Raw genomic sequence first — 21,274 nt, 5'->3', positions numbered from 1 at the left:
TGCACCGTATAGCCCATACAGCAAAAACAAACTTAAAAATAAGAATTACAGAACAAGTATAATATATAATCCAATCCAAGTGTCATGAAATTTCCAATCCAAGTATCATGAAATTACCACATAAACACCACACGTACGTTTACATTATATGCTGAAAAATCAAGAGGATAAATACCTTCAAACTAGCACCACCATAGACTCAAAAAACAGAGTCTATATTAATAAGCCAAATCAAAACATAACTTTATAATGTAGAATTTAAAAAACCAGAATACCAAATAATCAGAGCATTATGCAATGCAAGTGCCACCACCAGTAGGCACAAGGTACACATACTACTCCGATCTAAACAAATGCTTCACACATTTTCGGTAATGATTCCTTAAAATATGTTTCAAAGTTGACAGTCGTATGTGGGAATCAAACCCACAACCACATGGTTAAAAGCGCCATGCGGCCTACCAACTGACGGCTAAGATAAAAAAAAAAAAAAATTTAACACACAAGGAATAAACACACAAATAAAAAGAGTTGATATTAAATAAAAGACAAATTCAGCAGGTCCTGAAACATGCTGCTTACAAAATTAAATTGTTCACACCAAAAAAAATAAAATTAAATCAAGTAATCATGCCACCCTCGATCAAGAACCTAGTTCTGGGAACAAAAGCTACGAGATGATGGTGCAAACTTGACTTTTAACTTAAAAAACAAGTTAACTGAATGAAAAATAGAAGTACTAATATGACTGCATGGTTCACTTCTTCTTGGGCTTGGGTCCTCCGCTGGGTTCCTTCTTCTCCACAGCCTTGATGACTCCAACAGCCACAGTTTGACGCATGTCTCTGACAGCAAAACGGCCGAGTGGAGGATATTCAGAGAAAGTCTCAGCAACCATGGGCTTGGTGGGAATCATCTTAATGATACCAGCATCACCATTCTTCAAGAATTTGGGCTCCTTCTCAATTTCCTTACCAGAACGCCTATCGATCTTGGTAACAAGCTCAGCAAACTTGACAGCAATGTGGGAGGTGTGGCAGTCAAGAACAGGGGCATAACCGTTTCCAATCTGGCCAGGGTGATTCATGATGATCACTTGAGAGGTAAAGTTAGCAGCCTCCTTAGCTGGGTTATCCTTGGAGTTTGAGGCAACATAACCACGCTTGAGATCCTTAACAGCAACATTCTTAACATTGAATCCCACATTGTCACCGGGAAGGGCCTCTTGGAGAGCTTCATGGTGCATCTCCACCGACTTGACTTCAGTAGTCAGTCCAGTTGGTGCAAAAGTCACCACCATTCCAGGTTTCAAGAAACCAGTCTCAACACGTCCGACAGGCACAGTTCCAATTCCTCCAATCTTGTAGACATCCTGAAGTGGTAATCGGAGGGGCTTGTCTGATGGCCTCTTAGGCTCATTGATTTGGTCAAGGGCCTCAAGAAGGGTTGGACCTTTGTACCAGTCAAGATTGGTAGAGCGCTCAATCATGTTGTCTCCCTCAAAACCAGAGATGGGAACAAATGGAATTTTATCTGGGTTATAGCCAACCTTCTTCAAATAGGATGAAACTTCCTTCACAATTTCATCATACCTACCCTTAGAGTACTTGGGTGTAGTGGCATCCATCTATTCAAGATAGATCAAAAAATTAGTACTTGCATCATAAGTTAATTATAAAAAGTAAAAACAATCAAATTTGCATCATAAGTTAACATTAAATACCTTGTTGCAGCAGCAGATCATTTGCTTGACACCAAGAGTGAAAGCAAGGAGAGCATGTTCACGGGTCTGTCCGTCTTTAGAAATACCAGCTTCAAAACCACCAGTAGTGGAATCAATGATGAGAACAGCACAATCAGCTTGGGATGTTCCAGTAATCATGTTCTTGATGAAATCCCTGTGTCCGGGGGCATCAATGACAGTGCAATAGTACTTAGTTGTCTCAAACTTCCAGAGAGCAATGTCGATTGTGATACCTCTTTCACGTTCAGCCTTGAGCTTGTCAAGAACCCAAGCATACTTGAATGAACGCTTGTTCATCTCAGCAGCTTCTTTCTCAAACCTCTCAATCACACGCTTGTCAATACCTCCAAGCTTGTAGATCAAGTGACCGGTGGTAGTCGACTTCCCAGAGTCGACATGGCCAATGACAACAATGTTAATGTGAACCTTTTCCTTACCCATGTGTCCTTAAAAGCTTAAAACAACAACAAGATCTGCCAATTCAACAAAGAAAACAGTACATAAGTATGATCCCATGAAAAAAGAAATCACAAAAATCCTACTATCAACAATCGGTAACAAAAAAAAATCGGCCGATTCAACAAAGAAAACAATACATAAGTATGAATCTAAAGCAAAAAAACAAGATAGTATCAACAACACACCAACAAAAGAATACAATAATCCAATATCAATGTTTCAGCAGATTGAGCAGACAGATTATGATACGAAGACAGTCACGAAATATATAACTCAACAAAACATCTTTATAGTATAATCACATGTTCATGTTTTACAAAACCCTCAGCAAAAAGATTGAAGCTTTAGTAACAAATAAAACCACTGATGCATAAACAAAAAACAATTATCACATAATGTGTATTCAGAATTTGAATTTAACAAGCACAGAAATTCTAACAAACTAGGTCAAATTGAAAAACAAAATCAGGAACAGAATCAAAAAACAAAGCAATATCTAATAAATAATAATGTTATGAAATACAAATTCCAAACAGCACGAAATAACTAAGAATCGATGATGAAAAGGTTACCTTTGTGAAGGAGGAACGTGCAGTAGAACTATAGAGGCAAAGAGAAAGCAGTAGGGTTTTGAAAATAAGGGTTAGAGAGAGGTCTATATATAGCACTCCAATAAGTAACGTGGTACTCAAGATTAAGAATTAAGGATTCAAATCAAATCTTTTAAGATTGTTAAACAAAAAAAAAGGTTAAATATAAAATTAATACTTTTTTTGTACCTTACAAAAAAAAAACACCGTTTTTTTATTTTAAAAAATATATATTTTTTTAATTCGGTATATGAAGGATTTTTTTATATTTTTATATTTATATGAAAGATTAAGAATTAAGGATTCAAATAGATTGTGTAAAAAAATAAATAAAAGGTTAAATATAAAATTAACACCTTTTTAATTTTATTTTTTTTATCAAGTAGCCCCTAATCGTTAGAAATTCCACCCTTGAGGTGGATAAGTGGGATGACCGGAGTTCGAACCTCGGCACATTTTTTTTATGTTTTTTTTTTTTTGGTGAAGAAGTTAGTAGTAAACTTGATAGTAATATTGTTTATGTTTTTTTATTTTATTTTTTTATATAATATTGTTTTTTTAAAATTATTTCTATATTCTTATTTTCATGCGATTTTTTTTGACGCATTCTTCTTATTTATTCTATAGTCTTTCTATAATATTATTATTTTTTATTGACTAAACTTTCTATAATGTTTTTATTGTTTTTTTCTTCCTATTTTTATGCGTATAGATTGTTCTGTTTTGTTTCTATCTATAATTTGTTTTTGTTCATATTTTTATGCATATCATCTTCTTTTGTTTTTGTATTTATCTTATATTCTTTTTATATATATATTTTTATATTTTTTTTAGGGAAATTAAAATGAAAAATATAAAACTTCTAACGTAGTTAAAAGCAATAAGGATAATTTAGGAACTTTGCTGATAATTGATTTTAATATATTAGTAACAGATATTTTTTTGTTTAGCAAAAATATTGTTTATGTTTTTTTTTTTTTACAGAATGTTTCTATTTCCATATTCCTATTTTTATGTATCAACAATACCCTTGATTTTTTTAGTAGCAACAATAATCTTTTGTTAACAAACTTACCATAATATAAGACACATCTTTTCTTAGCAGCAAAAATCTTTTATTAACAAACTCACCATAACATAAGACATATATATTTTTTTGGACATAACGCGCTTGCCTGACCCGCTAGTATTCATATCATTTTTTCTATATTCTTTCTATAATTTTTTTTACTAAACTTTTTATAATATTTTTATTGTTTTGTTCTTATTTTTTCTATAATTTTATATCGACTAAACTTTCTATAATGTTTTTATTCTTTATGTTTTAGAAATAGAAATACCAGTCACAAAATCAACCCTAGGCTCCTCGCACTAGCAGATACTCACGTTTTGATTTTTTTGATTTTTTGTTTTTGTTTTTTGTTAATATTACAATGTTATGTTATTTTGTTCTCCTTTGCTAGGACTTGAACTCTATACCTCCTACTCCAGCACCCTTAGCTCAACTAGTTTAACCAGTTGAGCTACCCATTCCACGCCAGATCCTCACGTTTGTGATCAGTACCAATAGTAGTCCTCTCTATTGATCCAGTCAATTTAACTAATTAACCCCACAAACCAAACATGGCATTTGCTGACATAAATGCATAGTACACAACTGCAATTTTCACTCAAATCAACCACAGCGTTCACTACATGTACCAGAGATAGAATTCCTCTTCTGAAATATGAGTTGGGACTAAAAGCCTTGTAGAATTGCCATATCGTTCTATATATAGCCCTGATGCGTGTCTTTATGAATTCAAAGTTACTATGCATCGACAGAGAACTCCAAAACCATATATAATCCATAGCATCCCCACAGATATAACCAAACAATTCTAGAATCAATCAACATATTCACATAACTATTCATTCTTCAAGGTAAACAAGTGTGCTAGAAGCCTAGAACTAACCAGCTACCAATCTAAAAAAATGGCCAAATTATTTAATTTTTATTACTTAACCAAAAAGGACAGACTGCTATTTATTTTCTATAACTTTGGCGAGTGCTAAAAAAACAAAATCCACTTGTTGGTAAGTCAATTATGACTGTTAACAGGATCATTCCAATCATTTAGAAAGTCTACAATTAGGTGTTACCCTTGATAATTTACTTAACATTCTGAGTATGTATGAAAATGAGTAAGGAAAAAAGAAAAATTTGTATTGATCACAACACATTGGTCTTGCAGGATACATAATCCACTTAATAAAGAACAGAAGCCATAGCATGACAGATACAAATAGCTTCCATACGTACATGATCAAGGGTAACACAATCAACTTCATGAAGCTGGTTTTTTTTTCTGGATTCTGCATTTTTCTTACATCTCAAAAACCCTTCTTAGAATTATTCAATTCCAATTTAATACTCACTTTATCACAAAACTTACATAAAATGAGAAACGCAACAAAATCACATTCATATAAACAACATCTTATTTGTATTCTTGCTGACAATCCACCTAGTCTATTTTCAAACTTCATCAAGGGTTTTGAAAACATGATAAGAAATTAAATGACAGCAGAATTACATCTAGGGGTGTGCATGGTTTGGAAACCACACCACACCACACTTAATTGATGGTTTTGGTTCTAAACCAAAACCATTTCAATAACAAACCGGTTATTTTTTAAAACTAATTTGGATTTGGTTATTAACCGGATCGAACCAATTTATAACCGGTTTGTAATAAAATTTAAGTTATTCACATAATCCAATTTTAAATAGGTTTTTTACTTAAACTAATTTTTTTTATTAGTTGATTAAAAAAATAGATTTATTAATTATTTTAAAAACATAATTTTTCATTAATTTTATGATTGAATTGGTTTATAATCAACCCACAAAATTTTTTTTTTAAACCCAAATTATTTTTTACTTAGCCGAAAACTTATTTTTTATATTGTTTTAAAAATATTTTTTATTATTTAAAAAAAAAGTAATTTTTAAAATTAAAAAATCTGATTTTTAAATACAAAAAAAACTAATAAATAGGAAAAAAATTAAAATACTAAATTTTTGAAAAACTAAAAACATTAAAAACTGATTTTTTAATTATTTTAAAAAAAAACTGAATTTTTTAATTATTTTTAAAATAATTATTAAAAATCTGATTTTTAAAATAAAATAATATTAAAATAGTATGGGTGGTTGGTGGTGGCCGGCCGCCGGAACACCACCGCCGACCACCGGAGCACCATCGTCGACCGCCGTGAAAGTCGCCGGAGGTCCGCCGGAAACCGCCGCCCGCCGCCACCCCTGCCGGAGCGCCGTCGCGCCGGCCGCCGGTGGTCCGGCGTTGACCACCGGTCCTCCACCCCTCTTTTAATTAATTATTTTATTATATAATAAAGAATTTTAAAAAATTGAAGATTGGGCCTGAATTAGCTATTGGGCCTAAATTTTCAAACCAATTCCAAACAAAATTACAAAATGTGGTTATGGTTTATAATTGGTGTTTTTTTATTGGAGTGGTGTGGTTTTTTTTTAAATGGATTTTGCAAACTAAAATTGGATATGAATTGGTTAGTAATTTGGTTAAGGATAACCAAATTTTTTGCACACCCCTAATTACATCTAAGATCATAACATTAATATCTCTGCAATAGGAATTGTAAAAAGAATAAATCAGCTAAGAATAAGAAATTCATGAAGAAAAAAAAAGAAGCAGACACATGAATCGGATTATTTTAGCCGGAGTATATCAGGTTATCAACAACTTAAACCAACTTAAATTAACCGAAAATGCAGTCATAAAAAAAAAAATCCCTACATCAATCTGTAAATAAATGAAAGTATTCTAATGTCACATATTAGAATATCTAGCATATCATGACAATAGCGAAAATCATAAACATAGTATATCATGTCATGATCAAATAGCCCTGAATCTAGTTGCATGAATTGAGGACACCATAACAAATGTTAAGAGAAAAAGGTGAGAAAACTTATCTCTTGAAGACATTATCTTTAGGATCTTGCTCCCCTCGCTTCTTTCTCAAGCCTCAATGGGCGTAGGCATACAATGACTTCTCTTATAAGAAGAGTTACTAATGTTACTAGGGTCATTGTCCGGTCAATCAAGTCATTACACTCAATCAAGTGGGGAGAGGACCTACCCTTTCATGTGGGTTACAATCGTTCTACCAATTCTTTATGAATAGTCATAATGTATCAAACCATACCCTTTCATGAAGAGTTGAATGGTTCCACCGATCACGGATTCATTCAACTATAGGCTACACTATTCAAGTACACTCACCATGTGATGACCAACGTCCATTGATCACCATATGGATATTCCAACATCCATTGATGTCCATATGGATATTTCGTGAACGTTTTGCCATAATGTGTTTGAATTGTTCTTGTTTTTTTTTTTTTACCGATAACTCTTTCAACTTAAAATCATAATTATTGGATCTATAACCATAAAAAAAAGGATGATTCAAAAAAATAAATAAAAAGTCCTAATACATTTTTAATCTGTTTTTATTGATGAAATCTAAAGTAGTTAGATTCAAGTTTCAGAAAAATAAAATGAATAAAAAGAAAAAAATTCTTGTCTCAAACACAAAGAAACGCGTGTAGTTTCTTCTTCTCCCTCCCACTCTTAGAAGGAATTTTTTTTTTTAAGGGGTTCAACTTTAATATTCAAGGTCGAGCCTCTAAATTGTCGGGACCGCCCCCTGAAAATGAGTCATACTAATGGTCAGTTACTCTAATGGTGATCGGCATTGGATTTGATATGAAGAATTACAGTTTGATCTCTTGCAACTGTAATCATGACGACTTGTGTACAACTTAGTTTCAGCCCCTAGGCTCCTCGCACTAGCGGATCTTCTCTATTGATCCAGTCAATTTAACTTGTTAACCACACAAACCAACATGCCATTTGCTAACATAAATGCATACACAACTGCAATTTTCGAATCAACCACAGCGTTCACTAAATACAGTATACCAGAGATAGAAATCCTCTTCTGAAATACCAGTCATACAAACACTCCGTCCACTTAGCCCCTCAATGTGACGCATCCACCCCCACCAAGCAGTAAGCATTGCCAGTCTGTGCAAATGATGTGGCAGTGCACCAAACCGGATCACCATCTTTACAAGCAACAAAATCAGTCACCATCATAATAAGAAACATTCACAGATGCTTTACAGGGATCTTTCAGAACACTTTATTCAAAATTAGATATACTTATTACAACATACCCGAATTTCTTTCAGCCAATACTTGTTGATATATACTTTAGTGAAAAATTAATTGCTCCTTTTCTGCTGTAAGTGTACACTTTGAAACCTTGCCGCTAGTTTCCTGAGAAATTTAGAACTTCAACAATTAAGTCTCTCCAAAATCAGTGTATGACCTTATAAAGTCTCTCCATCATAATGAGAAATTTAGAACTTCAACACTTTATATCACGTGTATGACCTTGAATCGCATCAGAAACCGCGTCAGATGATTTTGGCCATGTTTGTTCAATTTTTCTCACGAAAAAATAAAATTTATGAAACTCAAATTGTAATTGCATCAAATCTAATGAAAAATCTTACTTTTAAACATCTCTCAATCATATATTTTAAGCACATTTGAATCGGTGGTTATGAAATAAACTTAAACCATGCAATGTTGGCTAAATAGTGCAGTGGAATAGTGGTATCATTCTAGACAAGCATTTGCAACCACAATTTAAAACCATGATCAATATCATCCCCACAAATATAATCAAACAATTCTAAAATCAACCAACAGGTTCACATAACTATTCTTCAAGGTAAAGAAGTGCACTAGAACTACCAACTACGATACCAATATAAAAAAAGTTCAAATTCTTTAATTTTTATTACAAACAAAAAAATACTAGGTTAATACCTAGTATCAACATGAACTAAAAAAAAACTAAAAACACTAAAATGGATGTGGAATTGATGATGATGATGATGATCCTTCAACAATTTTCTCTGATTTTTCTGCCTTTTCTTGAATAAGGGAAGCAACCATTCGTTCAATACTATCCTCTTCTAAAAAGTCATACATTGAATTTAATATACTTAACTGTTCATCCTTTTCTCGTTCCAATGCAATCTTATTCTCTATATCATCAAAGAATTTACCTTCAAATCCATAAGTTTTGAGAATTCTAATGTACCTATACACAACGCGCCAACCTTTGTGTATGATCTGCTCCATATTATGTTCTTCCAATTTCTTGATCAGTAACCTGAAATACAGAAACCCAATAGATAAGTTACCCCCGCCATCCACGGCTTTGTACTGTTGCTTAGAAAAAACATGCAATAAAAATATTAAAATTCTTGGTAAAAAACTGAGAGCAGAAGCCACCAGGTCCAGACAAATCACCTGACTACAACATGAATGAATCATACAGATCAAAATCAATCTACAATTGTGTCAAAAAAAAATCAATCTACAATTCAGTCCAAACAATCTATAACACGTGCCAATTCAATCATATTGTTACCAAACGCACTGGTACAGATAATGAAATTCATTAAACTTCATGGTATAGATAGGTTGCAAATATATTGTACATACCACAGTAGTGTTCAAAGAAAATCTGATACATATCATAAATAGCAGTACAGATGTCAGGATGGATGGTCATAAGATTTCATAGAATACACTTTAAATTTGCAGATATAAGCCAGTAGCATTGAAAGAAAAATCAGTAAACAAGGGATCAAAATCCTTTCAAATTTCCCCTCTGTAACCTCCGGATCCAAAATAATCCTTTCTATTATTTGCAATTGCCATACTCTTCTGGTGTTCTAATTTGGGACAATCACCGATACGATGACCGAGCCCTCCACAATATGCACATCCCTTGACACCACTTATGTCTGTGATGTCATTATTATCTTCCATTGGATCATTAAGCTCAGCCAAAACTGGGGGGATCCTTTGCTTTGCTTCTTGCAAAAGATGTTTCAAATCAAGCAATGTTGTCTCACTTTGGTTCTTGTTTATAAATGTTGTCGCTATACCAGTCTTGCCACATCTTCCAGTACGTCCAATCCTATGAACATAATTTTCTATTTCAGCCGGCATGTCATAGTTGATCACATGCTGAATATCAGGAAAATCTAAACCTTTGGATGCAACATCAGTTGCAACCAACACATCTTTCTTTCCAGCCTTAAAAGATGAAATGGCATACTCTCTCTCTTCCTGATCCTTGCCTCCATGGATAGCCACGGCTTCTACTCCTTTCAAGAGAAGATACTCATGAATGTCATCCACATCAGCCTTATTCTCACAAAATATCAGAACAGGAGGCGGGGTTTTCTGTAGGCACTCAAGGAGGTAAACTATTTTCGCCTCTTGCTTGACATACTCTACCTCCTGAATTACATCAAGATTTGCAGCTCCTGCACGTCCCACATTGACAATAATCGGTTTTACCAAAGCACTTCTAGCAAAGTTCTGAATTTTTGTTGGCATAGTAGCAGAAAATAAGAGAGTCTGCCTTTGAGCTTTGAAGTGATCAAAAACTTCTCTTATATCATCTTCGAATCCCAAATCTACCAACCGATCAGCCTCATCTAATGTTAAATACCTGCAATTATCAAGATTCATTTTCTTCTTGGCCAACATATCCTTCAACCTCCCAGGAGTGGCAACAACAATATGAACCCCCTTCTTCACAATCTCAAGTTGTGATCTCATATCAATTCCACCGATACAAAGCAAAGGCCTGAGCTCCGGATATCCAGCTTCCTTCAAAGGTAACAAGAATTGTTCAATGACTTCATAAGTTTGCCTAGCAAGTTCCCTTGATGGACAAATAATCAGACCAAACGGACCTTCCCCGGGAACTATAGGCATCATAATTTCCTCCTGCATTGCCATCATGATCATCGGAAGCACAAAAACCAAAGTTTTACCAGAACCCGTGAAAGCAATTCCAATCATATCCCTCCCAGATAAGATAACAGGAAGACCTTGCACCTGAATGGGTGTTGGCTGCACAATACCTTTGGTTTTCAACATCTTCAGAATAGGATCCGGAAACCTCATATCCTTAAAATTCTTAATCGGGGGTGGAATTTCTTCACCATCAACTATTATATGCCACTGTTTTTGAATCAATTCGCAACCTTTCTTCGACATCCTTCTTATATGCAAAGGAGGTTTCCACCCTGTAGGCAAAGGTTCTGTATAAGTGATCCCCTTAGCTAATTCACGAACCGACTTTAGGGTTTTATTATCTGGTAAATTCTCAATCATCTCCTTCTCTTGTTGAACAATCTGTTCTGTGACACTGATTTCAGGTTGATCTTTTTTTAACTGTGACGCCTTAACAAGAAGACTTGGCTTAGTTTCAACCACTTTTAGTTTTTCAGAATCATCGTCGATTGCAGCAGAGGCCTTCCCTTTTCGTTGGAGAATTTTCTGAGCTTCCATGGCACGACGCTTGGCCACAGGCACATACTCCTCATAATCATCTTCTTCTTCCATTTTATCTACCACTGAATTCAAAATAACATCTTTTTTAATTTATTTGCATTTCAAACATAAATTGAAGCAAAAAAAGGAGTCATGGATGATAAAAAAGCAAGCAACACAAAAAGGAGTAAGATATATCATATTGGGCCTATACGGGCTAGCTTAGTTGAGCTTATCTACTAACATAAGTTTTGTGAAACCAATGATAACTTATATAAACAGCTTAAAAGTTATGACATGTTTATAAGTTGTTTTTAGCTTAATTTCATAAGTTATCAAAGATAGCCTATAAACTGTGTCTTAATGAAATAAAAGCAGGCAACTGGAGAGTGACACGTAAAGAGAAAAACTACATATTTTTGTGACATGAATTCAATTTTCTTATTTGGTTATAACAGAGAATACTAATGGGACTATTTTTCAGTTATAAAGGTTGGCTTGTTGGGGTCGAGGAGTTAAGAAGTGATAAGAAGGCCGAAGATTTGATTCCCACCCTGCCACCCCAACACAATACTAACAATACAAACTAACAAACATTTGTTGTTCAACAAAAAAACGAAAGAGTGTAAATATTATCATCATGGTAAACTTAATAAACTATCACATGAAAAGTATAAATATCAAAATGAACTAAAGGAAGCAAAAATTGTAGTTGTGAATTTTAACCATATTCAAGTAGTGTTTGGACATCCTGTTCCTATATATAACAAGTACTGTAAATCTGTTATCACACATAGATAAGTAACATAATCCACCAGTACCAACAATATACTAACATGAAATGTTTGTAAACAGAAAAGTCTCATTAACAGTGTCATGCAAGAAGTGTCATACACTCAATGCACGAATATGAAGGATGAAACGCAATAAAATGCAGTGTCCGTTTTTCACATCCAAATACATCTTTTTTTCTTTTCTTTTTCGCTATAAATATCATGTTTTCGTGTTGTTAAGTTCATTTAATAACCTTCATATAAAAAATAAATAAACTCCATTACCATGAAAGCACATAAAACACCCCAATAAAACAATTGACAACATTTGGATTACAATTTTGCAGCCACACTAATAGCTTTTGACTACAAAAAAACTTATGGATAAACTGCATTACAATGAATTGCATACTTGGTTCAGTAACCAAGTAAGGTACTAAAAAAATGAGATCATTGCGCAAAACAAGCTACTCAATCCACCAAGTTAAGTACTTCCTACTACATAATATTTGTAACCATTTTTTAAGGTCATTCTAATAAATGTAGCTTATACATTGTTTATCTTGAAACTTGTTTGGGTATAGTTGAATATTAGCTTTCGACTAAATGCATAAGTTTTTAAAATATCTCATGAAAATGCATGATGGTTCCATGAAAATATGGCCACATTCATGATCTCCAAATCATGGATATTGGCATATGACCAAAATGCTCCTGAGTGCTCAACAAATTACATAAAATTTTACTATCCAAATTGCAATTTGATATGCATAATTATTATCTCCTAATTGGCATCTCAGTGCACGCCCAATTCATGCAACAGCTGACATCTTGTTTCTTTACATTGGCAAAGCATAGCACAGTGAATAGTGACCAGCTTGATGGACAAAACATTGTGAAACAAAACATAGTGGGGATTGGGGAAGGCCCAACAATGATTGTGTACAAGCAATGTACAACAGCTATTATACAGTACAAGTTTAACTAGTAGCAGGAACAAAAGACATTTAAAGGCAAACTCAATATTTCAGACTAAGAAAGGGAGGCACATTCTGCTCTGAATCAGATGCTAGTCTCATTTCAGTCAAGTTTCTCATATTTAAGTTTTAGTACTAATAGTTCAATAAAACCATTGACAACATTTGAATTACAATTTTGCAGTCATACTAATAGCTTTTGACAACATAAAACTTAAGGATAAACTGCATTACAAGGAATTTCATACTTGGTTCAGTAACCAAGTAAGGTACTAAAAAAATGAGATCATTGAGCAAAACAAGCTACTCAATCCAATAATGTTCAAGCTCAATCAATCAGTATTGTCAATCGCGGAAAATAGCAGGTTGTTCAAATTCCACTACAATATAGTGCCATGGCACCACCAAAGCAGCTATCTGACAACATTTCGTACTAAATAACATATCGTAGAACAATAGTGATTTGTTTAAATTCTGCTACACTATAGTGCCTCTATAGCTGATATTTGACAACACCGAGTTCAATAAGGAAACTCGAAATTACCAAATCCTAATTGATATGATAAATCAACCCTCATATATAAGATAAAAGTGAACAAGAAATTACCAAATCCTAATTGATCCTTGTAAGAAGAGAATGGCTCTTGAACAACTTCCTTCGGTGTAATATCCTTAACAAGCTCTTGATATGCTTTCCTCTCTGCTAAATCTTGCAACTTTTTTAACCTTGCTTTCAATTCTTCACTCTTCACACCAAAAGGGTCAACATAAAAGTTAATTTCAGAACTTCATAAACAAAATTATACAGTAACAACATACATAATCAATCATATATTTTCAACATCGAATCAAAATCAAATTTTGAAAACAGAAACACAAAATAGAATCAATTATGAAAATAGGGTTTGACCTTTTCTCTGGGTTTAGGGCTGGAGAAGATGAAGCTGGTACCCGAGAAGAGTTGAGTCAATTCGGGTCTGGTGGATGGATCAGAGGCAATCCAGATAGCACGAAGTGGCTCGTAATTTTACCCCCGGTTAATCTCTCTTTGTAATTAATCTTTTTTTGTAACTCCAAATTTAGTGGGGTTTGATTCTGTGGAAAGCTAACTCGGTTATGGTCATTTCGGTATTCGTTTGGTGAATTATTGATCCAAATTGAGATGTGTGCGAAACTTTGAATTTGTGACTCGAAAGCAGATTTTGTGCAGACTTTTGGGGACATACCTTCACTAAAACAGTAATTAATCTCTCTTTGTAACTCTAAATTTAGTGGGATTTGATTATGTGGAAGATAACTCAATTACGGTCATTTCGATATCCGTTTGGTGAATTATTGATCCAAATTAAGTTGTGTGCGAAGCTTTGAAGCTGTGACTTGAAAGCAGAATTTTAGGAGGGACAAAATCCAAAAAATTATAAAATATGGGGTAAAAGTCCGCGTTTTAAAACATGAGGGATAAAATTCCGATTTAATTAAAACAAAGGGGGCAAAACTGCATTTAATTCAACCTTTTAATTTTCTCCATTTACACTTTTCTCACTCTAAAGGATCCAAAACATCTACATTACTACATTACATATTAGTACAAAAATCAATTCAAATGTATAAAATTCGATTAAGACGGGACATCTAACCAATTTTGCTAGACACAATCCTCGCAATCCTCGTTGTAGGTCATGTTTGAATACCAATTGACATAGGTATCCATATTTAGTGAGCTTGCTTTGGTGTAAACATGCTATCATGTGGGGTCACAAGAGACCAATGATTCAACTCCTCTAAAGTGAGTGATTCACTTTAGAATTTAAGGTGAGTAATATCAGCTGTTAATTAATAAATGAAAGGTATATATATTATATTATTATGAGTACATCATAATAAATTATGAGGTTGTTACAATCACAAGTCACAACCACGTGACCATTAGAGTCATCTCAACGACTCTCATCATCTTTATTGTCACTTGTTTCCGTTGTCACAGTTATAATCGTCGCTCCCTATATAAAGGCAAGTTTTGGCGTCAAGGTCTACAATTCAATCACTCTTGACTTCCGCTCCACTTTAATCATATACTGACTTGAGCGTTGAAGTGCTGACATTTTACGGGTACATTCCCCGATGTAATCCAATGTACCCTATGTTGCCTAGGTACGGGTACTGGTACGCGGTACGATATTTTTAGAAAATTTAAGGTACGGGTACATTAATATAAAATATTAGAAAAATTATTTTTAAGTGAATTATTATCATCATGCTTTGAAGATTTAATTTTTTTGGTCCACCGTCTCAACTATTTTCATAAAAAATGAGAGATAATTGAAATATAATAAAAAATTATAATATTTTAAGATATTTTTCAACAGCCAATATGTTTTTTCCGCATTCATTATCATAAATCAACCAAATAAAAATGGGTACGGAATCGGTGCGTACCATTTTAGAAGTACCTATGCTACATAGAATGTACCTGAAACATATCACCATAATAACCGTCTCAAATCTCACCATCAAAATCATCTAATTTTCTATTGGATAGAACAATATTGAACTCCATTGTCACCATGCAAACAACATTTTTCAAATAGAGGTGTATTATATAAACACAAAAAAGTTGGATAAAAATACAACACATCTTTTCTCCACTCACAACATGGATATCAAGGCGTACAATAAATATTAAAAAAAAACAAAAAGTATAGTTTTGTTGTATTTTTATTAAAAATTTGTGTTTAAATAACATTTTTCTTTCAATCATTTATGCTAGCTACATGCATCCTCCATCATCTTAGTACACCCTGACACAATTTAATTCATTTAATCTTCCGCTTTTTCCTTCCACTTTATTGAGCAACCAAATGAAAGAAAGATTCTTGAAAACCGTGCTTTCATACTTATAGTTTTCTTTCCTCTCACAATCGGTTGTTCCAAACAATGTGTTAATTAATGTATGGTACTAATTTTGTCAATAGTAATAACAATTAGCAATTGTTACTAACTATTTTGACAGGTAAAATGCCAATAAAGTACGTGAGCCACTCCTTCAAAGCTCTCAGTTAGTGATTGTTTGCCTCTAATTCTAATCGCGAGAATCAAAGCCAGAGTACATATAGATGGATTGAAAAATACCTCTGTTATGCTCAGGCAGAAGAGCAACCTTTAGGCAGACTATGTCAGAGAAAATAGAATCATTGGCTCTGTATCAATGAAATCTCATCATCCATACAAATTGTTGTGGTAAAAAATATACAAAGTATTTCTATTTAGATTCAATTATGCACCTATTTCATAATTATGATTGATTCACTTGTTCAACAAAAGATCATTTTATATACGATAATGATATTGTAGCGGGTATAGTTTAGTGGTAAAAGTGCGATTTGTTCACTTTTTTTTTCAGGCTCGAAAATCTCTCTTTCTATTAGAGATATAGTTAGTTGCGTTATACTAGTTATTAGTCTAGTTAGTTAGCCTGTAAATAAATAAGCTTCACACTAGTCATTTGTACTTAACTTTCTCATTATTGTAATTTTACTCATATCATCAATACAAGTTTTCTAGCATTCCTCTCTACTTTTTCATGGATGCCATGTTTCTTAACACACTTTCGCCTCTCCTCCCTGTCTCCATTATGGTTGTTTTCTTGACCTACCCGAAACTTTTCAGATGAGATAGTCACAAACAACTCTACCATAATTCTTAGCGGAAAAGAATAAGCATGAGAAATTACAAATCCTTTCTAACTTTGTATTCCAAGCAAAATTAGCTGTACTTACAAATCCTTTCATACTGTCTTTAAGTTTTCACGTTGTTTTTGTCAAAGCCATGATCAACAATCAACTAATCAACTAAAGAATTAACTAATGCTCTAGAAAAGGACAAGTATAAAGAACTACTTAAATATTTTATGAAATCTTAGACTCTTTCAGCATGTTTTGCTTAAGTTTCAAGTTTGTTTGTTAATTTAATGCCATATAAAAAATGATATCGTCAAAGACTACAAATCAAAATCTCGTGTCCTCATTTGTTAACACAAAATAACAAAAAACAAGTCAATGTAAATGTACTAATGTTAAGCATTTTAGGCAAAAAGGAAGAAGAGTATATGCATATATATTTGCTTAACATGCCGGCTCCACAAATATGTCAACCATGACAACACTACATTAATAGGAGCTGGTGTGGGACATTGGTATTGACTTTAAAGGCTAGGAGCCAAACATATAACGTAGCTTAAACATGTGGAGACAACCCATATAAAGCCCCCATTAAAGAAAATATATATTTTTAGAAAAGTAAATTAGCATTTTTCTCATTGAAATTGTAAAAGTGGAACAATATAATTTAGTATATATTTAGATTCACGTTTATAATCGTTATGATTCAATATAATTTTGAAAAAAGTTTCACTTTAAAGTTCCAATAATATTTGTACAATTTTTTTTAATAAAATTATGGTGGTACAGTGATTTAGTCAAATTAACCGCTCAATTAAAAAATAAGTCGAGTCTTTTTAATTTATGAAATATCATATTAATCCCTTTAATCGAAGAAAGTGATCGATCAATTTAGTCTCTGCACCGAAGTATCTCTTTTGTAAGCATCCACCAAAATTGAAGAAAAATGGACTTATTGATTTAAATAATCTCTTGTTGAATCAAGACAAACATAAATCAATTGTTATTGTTATTTCATAATTTTGAAGGACTCATATTAAAGAAATTCTACATCGGATGTGAGTTGGTCAGGATAAGAATTTATAAGTAAGATACAATTATGACCTTATAAACAAACAGATTTTGTATGTTGAGTTAGACAAAATTCCCGATTCTAAAATAGTATCATAGTCAACTGACATCTGATGTGAGATTTCTTTAAGAACTCACAATTTGAACTCATTTTTATAAAGTAAGAAAAGTAGCTCCTATATATTAAAAAAAGAAATAAAGTACCTCTCCATGTACAGTTCCATCTAGAATCCCTTATATATGACCTCATTAAATTTTGTCCCTTTGGCGCCTGCTCTTCTAGATGAAACATACTGCAATGTAATATTTGAGTACCTTGTTTATATATTCTTATTTATCTAGAAAGCATCGACATCAATAATTAATTTAAACATTTTTCCATCATATATATATATTGGAAAAACTTGATTAATAAGACACACCATAAGCAACCAAACCTTTAACAAGAAAAAAACATATTCTTCACAAATTCCTTTCTGTTTGTATCAATATGGTGGCTAAAGAATTCTACACAGATAAAGAAGCAGGACATGAAGAAAGCACTTTGCTACAAGATCAATATGATGATGATGATGATGAAACTCTATCTCTTAGTGACCTTCCAAATTCTACAATTTCTCCACAATGGAATGATTTCTCCAAAGAATCCAATCACAATGGTGATGATGATGATGATGATAACTTGTTTGAATTTTTCAGTGAAGAATTCAACACTTCAACAACTCATGACAACATAATCTTTTGTGGCAAACTCATTCCCTTCAAAGATCATCAACATGTTCCTCATAACCAAAAAACAAGTGTTCTTGTTCCAAAAACAAGACTTAGTTCAAAGTCTTTGAAATCTAGGGATGATGTTAAAGGAAAAGAAGATCAAGAAGTAAAGGGTAGTTTGAATGTAAAGAGTTTTCCTTGTGATTACACAACAATGGGGGGAAAGGTTTCATTGGTGAGGTCTCCAACAAAATCTAGATGGTTTTTGTTTTTGTTTGGGTTGTCGTTGAATTCGAGGTCATCTTCCAAAGAGATGCAACTTAGTGACATTAGAAATAGACAGAGTCGGAGGGAACCGATGATGATGTTTCCGGCAGCACCGGGGAATGGGAAAGAGGTTGCTAAAAGCAAGAAGAATGGTAATTATAAAGGGATGTGGAAGATGTTGAAGTCAGTGTCATTTGTTTTAGGATGTAGTAGAAGTAGTAAACTTGCTAATGATGTAGTAAAGGCTGCTTTTGTGTGAGTTTTTTTGCATATCTTTAATAAATATTGAATATGCTCCTCAAGTTATATATCTAACAGATATATAGATCAGAGATAGGAGAATGTTAACACGTCCCTTACGGGGACTCGACAATTTTTATTGTATCTTATATTTGACTTAGAAATTGATTATGAGACTGAACAAAACAGATAATAAGGGACCATCATATTGTAGTCGATATCAAACTATCTCATTCCATCTCATTCATCATTCCAAACATATCATATTTTAACTATCAAGACATTATTACAATGAAGAGAGACGTATGATACAAAATGAAAATACATAGATTAATGCCCCGTTTGAATTTGACTTATTTTTATGTTAATTCATAAGTTTTCAACAACAAAAATTATATTTTATAAATTGTTTTCTCATAAACTATCTTGAAAAACTTATAATAATACATAAAAACTTGTTTATTTGGATAAGTTGTGATTATCATTTAATTTTATCTATACTGTATATAAAGAGAATAAAATATATGAGTTTTTGTGTCAACTTTTCATAATACCAACAATACCCTTATTTTTTAGTAGCAACTGTTGGAAATTCCGCCATCATTCCGCCCCCATCCGGCTAATTTCGGCATTTGGGGATGCCTTCATTGCAGCCTCCAACCCCTTCATTGTGTTGGGTGTGAAGGGGTGAATTTAGTTCCACATTACTTAGAGATATGGCTTGTGTAGCGTTTATATAGGTTGGACAACCCTCACCTTAAAGATGAGTTAGGCCCAATATAAATTCTGACAGCAACAACTTCAAATATTGTGAGATCAATATGAGATCAAACCAACCCTTAGAATACATTTCCGAACTCTGTATGAGGTAATTAGATGTTCCAAGCAATATTCAACAGTACTTACTTGCTATGTATTCAGCTCGATTCTTGTTTATGTTAAAGCCACGATAAACAAAAACCACCTAATCAACTAATGAATTAACTAATGCTCTAGAAAAGCATAAAGTATAAAGAACTAATTAAATTGTTTATGAAATAATATATTGAGACTCTTTCAGCATGTTTTGCTTAAGTCTCTAGTTTTTTTCATTATACATACTAGTAAATGAGTATAATAATCTCTACAATCTTGCACAGCAAGTCAAAGATAACAAATCAAGTCACGTGTCCTCATTTGTTAGCACAAAAAACAAGTCAATGTAATGTATTAATATTAATGTTGATCAATATTGGCAAAAAAGAAGAAGAGTCGTTATATGCATATTTACTTAACATGCCGGCTCCACAAAATATGTCAACCATGCCAAACAGTACATAAAATTATTTCAAATTTCTTGACGTTTTAGGAAAAAACAAGAAATTAAAAAAAAAGTGTATTTTTGTATTTTATTTTTCTATTATACCCTTATTTTAATTCATCAATATTTTTTTTTACACACACTTTCTATTTCCAATAAATTTAATATGTTATGTACCATTTTTTTTAAAACAATAAAAAAATTATACGAAGAAGTTTAGTAAAAAAAAATACAGTAAAAAGATTTAAAATAAGAAGGAGAGTATAATAAGCAAAATATAACATTAAATTATCAAAACGACAAGTAATTTGAAAAAAATAAAATTTTCTAAAACATCAAGTAATTTGAACCGGAGGAAGTATTTCTAGGAGCTGGTGGGACATTGGTATTGACTATAAAGGTTAGAACAATGGGTGGAACAATTTCTTGGTCAGACTTTAATTACCTCGCGGCTGAACTCTGGACTACTAGGGCCCCTTTCCCCTAGGAACCAGGGGGTTATAAACAAAAAAAAACATAAAACGTAGCTTAGACATGCGGGAGGGAACAACCCATTATAATTTTTTTTTTTACTAATCGTTAGTTGGTTCAATGGTGATTGACACCGAACTAGGTAGGAAGAACCACGGTTCGATCCCCGCAACTGTGATCGGGAGAGGGTTGTAACCACTTGATGCAGAAATTGACTCTCACGAACTAGATTAAACTGGTGATGAAAGCAAAAAAAAAAAAAATTGTGACAAATATGGTTTACATATTATTCAGTTGGTAAGAGATATTACATTTTATATGCAGGGCCGAGGTTCGAGCCCTGGACACCCCACTTATTCACTTTAAATGTGAAATTTCTGACCACTAAACTACGTAACAAAAAACATACTCCCTTCGGCCTTATTATAAGCAAAAGTCAACAAAAAAGTTTGGTCTCAAATATATTTAATGTCATTCTTTCAAAAGTACCCCTGATTAATTGTTCTACTTTTAACATGATTTTATAATT

The 21,274-nt window shown here is 33.0% G+C and overlaps 3 protein-coding genes across 4 annotated transcripts; 1 reads left to right on the top strand and 2 right to left on the bottom strand.

The window, feature by feature from the left end:
- Window positions 1-510: 510 nt before the first annotated feature.
- LOC123919042 (elongation factor 1-alpha-like) lies at window positions 511-2,894 on the bottom strand. Its single transcript, XM_045971268.1, has 3 exons — window positions 2,776-2,894; window positions 1,724-2,217; window positions 511-1,627 (listed from the first exon to the last, which is right to left on the bottom strand). The coding sequence occupies exons 2-3, from the start codon at window positions 2,183-2,185 to the stop codon at window positions 758-760; spliced, it is 1,332 nt and encodes a 443-aa protein (XP_045827224.1). The 5' UTR covers window positions 2,186-2,217; window positions 2,776-2,894; the 3' UTR covers window positions 511-757.
- A 5,874-nt stretch (window positions 2,895-8,768) lies between these two features.
- LOC123919028 (DEAD-box ATP-dependent RNA helicase 35) lies at window positions 8,769-14,040 on the bottom strand. Of its 2 annotated transcripts, XM_045971252.1 has the most exons (4): window positions 13,916-14,040; window positions 13,613-13,751; window positions 9,558-11,338; window positions 8,769-9,069 (listed from the first exon to the last, which is right to left on the bottom strand). In XM_045971252.1, exon 3 carries the CDS (start codon window positions 11,325-11,327, stop codon window positions 9,561-9,563), a length of 1,767 nt encoding a protein of 588 aa, XP_045827208.1. In that variant the 5' UTR covers window positions 11,328-11,338; window positions 13,613-13,751; window positions 13,916-14,040; the 3' UTR covers window positions 8,769-9,069; window positions 9,558-9,560. The 2 variants fall into 2 exon arrangements, with proteins under 2 accessions (XP_045827208.1, XP_045827214.1); XM_045971258.1 differs by lacking the exon at window positions 8,769-9,069 and having other exon boundaries at window positions 9,299-11,338.
- Window positions 14,041-18,243: 4,203 nt separating this feature from the next.
- Window positions 18,244-18,993, top strand: LOC123887684. The gene has a single exon (XM_045936901.1). It carries the CDS (start codon window positions 18,244-18,246, stop codon window positions 18,991-18,993), a length of 750 nt encoding a protein of 249 aa, XP_045792857.1.
- The last annotated feature ends 2,281 nt before the right edge of the window (window positions 18,994-21,274 follow it).

The sequence above is a fragment of the Trifolium pratense genome, linkage group LG1 (assembly GCF_020283565.1).
Source record: "Trifolium pratense cultivar HEN17-A07 linkage group LG1, ARS_RC_1.1, whole genome shotgun sequence".
Taxonomy (NCBI): Eukaryota; Viridiplantae; Streptophyta; class Magnoliopsida; order Fabales; family Fabaceae; genus Trifolium; species Trifolium pratense.
Note: the sequence above shows the minus strand (reverse complement) of the source record. Positions and strands in the feature narration are given on the sequence as shown.

Coding starts and splice junctions, on each gene's coding strand:
- LOC123919028 (XM_045971252.1), bottom strand. CDS start 11,327: ATGGAAGAAGAAGATGATTATGAGGAGTATGTGCCTGTGGCCAAGCGT.
- LOC123887684 (XM_045936901.1), top strand. CDS start 18,244: ATGGTGGCTAAAGAATTCTACACAGATAAAGAAGCAGGACATGAAGAA.
- LOC123919042 (XM_045971268.1), bottom strand. CDS start 2,185: ATGGGTAAGGAAAAGGTTCACATTAACATTGTTGTCATTGGCCATGTC. Junction 1,628..1,723: donor TGATCTGCTGCTGCAACAAG/GTATTTAATGTT, acceptor TATCTTGAATAG/ATGGATGCCACTACACCCAA.